This window comes from Zingiber officinale, chromosome 4A, assembly GCF_018446385.1.
Source record: "Zingiber officinale cultivar Zhangliang chromosome 4A, Zo_v1.1, whole genome shotgun sequence".
Lineage (NCBI taxonomy): Eukaryota > Viridiplantae > Streptophyta > Magnoliopsida > Zingiberales > Zingiberaceae > Zingiber > Zingiber officinale.
This window is the reverse complement of record NC_055992.1, coordinates 46,331,680-46,337,614: the sequence shown is the minus strand read 5'-3', so window position 1 is coordinate 46,337,614 and position 5,935 is coordinate 46,331,680. Positions and strand designations below refer to the sequence as shown.

Sequence of the window (5,935 nt, the reverse complement as noted above, 5' to 3'; positions counted from 1 at the left end):
CTATATGAGGGCCATCTGAAACAGTCCCAACCAGCTAGCCAAGTGAAAACAATCTTAACGAACTAGTGATCTGAAAGGGGCCTTCCAATTGTTAGATGGGTCTAAGTTAGATAAGCATACCAAACTCGTAGAACGAGTTAGGCAGTTCAAATAAGTTAAGCAAGTCAAACAAGCCAAACTAATCAAACAAAATATTACGTTCATATTGGATCGTATATCTAATTGTATGAACCTTGAATCTCTCTGTTTCATCCCTTAATCACATTTAAGTGAAGAAGGAACCGAATCCGGCAAAAGTAATTTTGAGGGAAATTGATTTCTTGGGTCTAAAAGTCTAGTTGCCATTCAAGTTAGAACTCTTGTGTGGTTATAGACAATCGCAATCAGTGCAACGCTGCACGTGGTAGTAACATGTTGCCATGTGTTGTTAGTAAAGTATGGCTGGCTCTTGGTTTGTTCTTACCGACGGATCCCATCTGACTTTCAAAATATTGTTCTTCACTATATCACAACCATTAATGAACTCAGGAACAACAAATCGAAATGATTTTATATTGTACTAACTAGGCAGAAGTTAAGAACGGCAACACGGTGAAGAGAAAGGGAGATGCCCTCCCATCACAGCTATAAACCAACATGGTGAACAGTATGGAGTTGGGCCACTCAACCTCCCAGCACAAGATATGAGCTATAATGTGAGCTGGATCGGTTAGGGGGCAACTTTGTTGAAATCTTTGTTGGATCGGTTGTATTTCATGTGGCTTTTCACGAGCTGGCCTGCAGCAAGGGCAGAGAGAAGAGAAAGTTCTCCCGCTAGAACAGCGCCAGCCACAATGGTGGCCAGGAGCCTGGCATTGGCCCCAGGGGTGTCCAGGTTTGCACCCTTTACGCCCAGAAGGTCCAAACAGGCAGCCTGAGAAGCCAACTGAGTCCCACCACCCACAGTGCCTACCTGCAATATGCACAGCACAAAGAGCAACCAGAGCTAAGTTGTGAACAACTGGAGCTGATTTCAATTTTATTTCATAGTTTCCTTTGCCTGACATAAGATGGCACTAGTCTATCACATGGAAAAGCAAAGGGACGAACTTCTATAATTGGACTAATGAGAAGTTTGGTTTTAAAGCTCATCATGAATAGAATAAGACCCAATTGAGGTTATTCAATATACAGGCCCGGACAAACTCAAATCTTAATATAAAACTATTTTGGACAAATAATCATTCTTTTATATCAAGCTTGCTGTTTCAGACGTTATTGTTCTCAGTGAACTTGTTTAAAAAATAAAGTCTGATGAACTCATTGGACCACCGTGACAAAGATAAGAGTAATGAAGGTGTCTTTGAATGGTTTGATTCAGATTTGATATATTCCCATGCTCCCCTCATTTTGAATTACTATGATGATCATCATAAGTAATCAATTTTTAACGAAGAGGAAGACAGACAGTCGTGAAGACCAACTGTTGTTACCAGAAATGTTGGTCCAACTTAAGAACCAATTCTATCACAAGAGAAATAAACCATATATGAAAAATCCAAAGGAAAAACTGAATACTACTACATATGATTCCATGTGATACTTTCACTATCGTCATTAAAAGCCTATTGATCTATGAATCACAACCTATTGCATACAACATATTGGGAACATTTAATAAGTCAAGGGTATGGAGATCAATTTCAGGAATAAACAAGCAAAATGAGTCCAAATTGAGAACTGACAGAAAGACGAGAGAATTACCTCAATGGATGGCATAGTGACAGATACATGGAGATCCTTTCCATCATTCACAGCTTCCATCATTGTGATGCAGTGAGAACTTTCAATATTTTGAGCAGGATCTTGGCCAGTAGCAATGAATACTGCAGAAACAATATTGCTGGCATGTGCGTTAAAACCTCCAAGAGATCCAGCAACTGCAGACCCAGCAAGGTTCTTAATCACGTTGAGTTCGACTAGAGCTGGTACATTGATCTTGAGAGTCTTCTTCACCACCTCCTCTTTGATAATTGCTTCACAGACCACAGATTTGCCCCGACCTTCAATCCAATTCACTGCAGCAGGTTTCTTGTCTGAACAATAATTACCTAGAGAGAGACAAAACATAAGAATCAAAACATGCCAACAAAAGGATGGAATTTACAGTCCTGTCTGTGATGCTAACTGTAAAGCAAAGTTGATTTGACCAAGTCAAGTTTTCACCATGTGAATTATGGGTTTACATCCCACAATTATAGGTTTAATCCAAAATGGATGATGTCCTGATATAAAGAATTGAATTGCAATATTGCATCTAGTACATGAAGATCCAATAGGTTTCTTCTATCTTGATGTAAAACTAACAAGAAGTAATCAAATAATTGAGTTCAAGTAGCTGAATGGAAAGGAAATAAAAACAACCCTCGTATGCAACAACAATTAGCATGAGTCTCAACTATTTGGATTTGCAGAAGCCACCATAGATAAGGTAAAATACTAACTTTGGTGTCAAAAACATCACTGCAAATGTTAAATTCTGCTAGTTGAAAACAACTTTCCTATCTAGTATGGAAGAACATAATTAGTGAACATAAAAACTCGAAGTACAGCTGAATCACTCACATAACTGATAGGACTTTGTCAAATGTAAAAGTCCTTTTGAAACAGGCAATGGATAAGTAAGCAAATAGTTTCCTTGACCTAATCGATGTGGTGTTTTCCTTTGAGGAATGATCAATTAGGAAGGTCCTGATGTCTAGATGCAAATTGAAGGATCAAGCAGGACAAAGAAGCTCACCAGAAATACCAATCACTTCCATGTCTGGGAAGTCTGTCAGAAGATAGTCCAAAACGTTTTGCACGCCCTTGGATACCATATTCATACCCATGGCATCTCCTGTGCTGCAACTGAATCTCATATAAAGGTTCCTCCCTGCCAGTGCACATTTGATGCCCTGAAACTTAGCAAATCTGCTTGATCTGCAGATGTTCATGTTCAATGAAAATACATCAAATTGTTATTCAAAGAAATGAAGGAAACGGGAGCTTAAAATGATTTTATTTTCTTTTCAATATAAAAGAAAAGACAAATATGTTAAAATTCAGAAACAATTGTAGACTGCGTTGGAAAATGGCATTTTACTTTTTCCAACTATATCTAAGCTAGGGGCAGATGAAAGTAGATATATAATCACTAAGAGAAGAAATAAACAAAGAATAGGATCACAGAATACGCTGGAAAGTTTTAACAAACATCCTAATTTCATGCAAAATCAGAAATTAGATAAGTTCCAGTCCTTTTCAAAAGATTGATGGGATCGATCAATAAATGAAAGGATTAAAAAAACTTACGTTTCGCACAAACCAGAAACCAACAAAAAACATGTCCTGCCTACAATCTTCCTAGATCCCTATTTTGCAAATGAAGAGTTGAAAGGGCAAAAGAACGAATACTTGTTGAACACGAGGGAGATCATCTCAAAATTGTTGGGATTCTCCAAAAAGGCCTTGAGCTCCGCAGCACGCTTTGCCAATGGCAGCCTCACTGCCGGAGCTCTCGTCATACCATCCCTTAGAACAATTGCGGTGGCTCCCCCAGACTCCAAGATGGCTTTACAACCCCTGTTGGTGCTCGCCACCAGGCAACCCTCCGTGGTCGCCATAGGCACGTGGTATTGTCTCCCATTGAGCAGAAGTGGTCCGGCGATCCCCACCGGCAACTGCACGTACCCTATTGGGAGTTCGCAGCATTGTCCCAATATGGACGCGTAGTCGAATCCGTCAAGGGGAAGACCCTCCAGGCCCCTCCCGGTAGTCCGCCTCAGCGCCTCTCGCCGGATCCCGGCCGCTCTTCGGCAATCGCCGAGCTTGGACTCCAGAACGTAGGATGGAACTTTCCCGGCGACAACGGAAGAGACGATCTCCTCGTCGTCAGCGATGAGATCTGGAATTTTCTCGAGGGCCGAAGCGGAGCAGAGAAGCGAGCAAGGCGCAGGAGCGGGAGATGGAGTGGGAGCGGGCGTGGCAGAGGGCTCCGCGGAATCGGTGAGGAGGAAATCGTCCTCCTCGTCATTTGAGGAAACGATGGACTGGACGAACGCGATCCCAAAAAAGCTGAGGAGGTAGATGAGGGAGGCTACAAGGCCGACGATGGCAACGATCTCAGCGAGGCCAACGACGTGGAGAGGAGAAGAGATACGGACCTTCTCGCGCCACCGGCGCATAAGGAAAACCAGAGAGGCGGCGAAGAGCGCGGAGAAGAGGAGGTTGGTATAGCGGATCGGGACGGGGAGAGCATCGGAGGCCTGCACGGGAGCCTCCGGGACAGGCTTGCGCCCCTTGGATGCAGAGGCAACGCTCGGCGGAAGCCTGCGACGGATTTCCATGGTCGTGGCGGAGAAGGAAGGGCTGCGCCCGCAACGCTTCGCTTCGCGTCGCCTCGGCCGGAAGGAAATAAGAGGGCAGACAGACCACACAGAAGGCCTATATGCGGGTCTTCTTATGCAAATTACAGATAAGCTCAGAGGTGTATTTATAGAACATTTTACAGCTAAGCCGAAGGCCAAATTTATATTAATAAATAAACTCAAAACCGCTCATTCATTTTTGTCAATTAATTATATCATGTTCCTGTGCGATATAAAAGAAGAGGAGGACATATATGTATCCATTCACTATTTGCCTGTATAATATTTACTATTTATTATTTAATTGGGAGGTAAATAAATAGGAAGGAAATAATTTTTAATTCTATTCTTAATTCCTGTTTTAATAATAGTTCGGTCCAAAATAGATACACAAGGCATCAGATTTAGTATTTACTCGAGAAGAAAAAAAATATATATTTAATCCTATTCATAGTTTCTGTTTCAGGATAATAATTTTTTTTTGATGGTTAGGTGAAACGAATCTGATTTTATTCCTCCATTTTTCTTTGTCTGCTTTAATTATTCTTTCTTCTATATTTCCTTTCTTCAAAACAACCACGATACTTTTTAAAAACTATTGTTATCCAATTCAATTTGTGTTGTTAAAACATATGAACCGACTTACCTTATGGCGTGATTAGCTGAGTTGGTATTAGACTTGGGTCAGTGATGCTTTAGTTGGATGCTAATTAATTAATGAGAGATGTAATTTAGAAACAACCATTATGTTTGGTTTAATTACATCGAATGGATATTGGATGGGTTTTTTATTTTCCGCTGTAGTACTAATTTATAAATTGTAAAATATTTTTATAAATATTTTATGTAATTTTGCGGTAAACTTTTAATGTGCTTATATAAAGTGTTAGCATATAAAATAATAATATTTGAGTTATTCATTTTTATAAAAATTACTTAAATTTTATCAGATGATTAAAAATTATTTTTATAAAAGTTACCTGAATTATATTAGAAAATTAAAATAATAAATTTAAGCGCCCATTACTTAGATAGGACAAAAGAATGGTCCTCACTTAATGATTTTTTTTTTTGAAAAAAATGCCTTAAATAATTTTATAAATACGTGGCATCCATTTAATGTTTTATCCTTTAATGCTAAAATATAAGATATATTTTAAAAATATATCGGTGCTTTTAAAAATAAAATATATAATCTTGTATTTTTAGGGATGGATCTCAAAACCTAATGCAACAACTGTGTACATGTGTCAACTATGTCAATACATAGAGGACAGTAACAATGAATTATAGTTATTACAATCAGAGTCGGCACTGAGATAATCAAAATGGGGTCAGCGTATAGGGCTCCACTTCTAGCTGGGTCCATTTTTATGTATTTTTTTAAATAGTAATCAAATATATTCATGAAAAAAATAATTAAATTTAAAAAAAGGTGGACCCATTTTTTTAAATAATTTTTATATATTTTCTAAAGTAACTACTACCAAAATCTTATTTTCAAAATAAAATTAAAAAGATCTTAATATAAATTTTAAAATATTATA

At 38.7% G+C, this 5,935-nt stretch overlaps 1 protein-coding gene across 1 annotated transcript; it reads right to left on the bottom strand.

The window, feature by feature from the left end:
- Positions 1–491: 491 nt before the first annotated feature.
- Positions 492–4,503, bottom strand: LOC121969888 (3-hydroxy-3-methylglutaryl-coenzyme A reductase 3-like). The gene is made up of 4 exons (XM_042520187.1): positions 3,436–4,503; positions 2,780–2,961; positions 1,744–2,090; positions 492–952 (listed from the first exon to the last, which is right to left on the bottom strand). The coding sequence occupies exons 1-4, from the start codon at positions 4,365–4,367 to the stop codon at positions 710–712; spliced, it is 1,704 nt and encodes a 567-aa protein (XP_042376121.1). The 5' UTR covers positions 4,368–4,503; the 3' UTR covers positions 492–709.
- Between the last annotated feature and the right edge of the window lie 1,432 nt (positions 4,504–5,935).

Excerpts from the sequence above, each read along its gene's own strand:
- LOC121969888 (XM_042520187.1), bottom strand. The coding sequence starts at position 4,367 with ATGGAAATCCGTCGCAGGCTTCCGCCGAGCGTTGCCTCTGCATCCAAG. Across the intron at positions 2,091-2,779 it reads GGAAGTGATTGGTATTTCTG|GTAATTATTGTTCAGACAAG; the intron begins GTGAGCTTCTTT and ends GTCTCTCTCTAG. Across the intron at positions 953-1,743 it reads TCACTATGCCATCCATTGAG|GTAGGCACTGTGGGTGGTGG; the intron begins GTAATTCTCTCG and ends TGCATATTGCAG.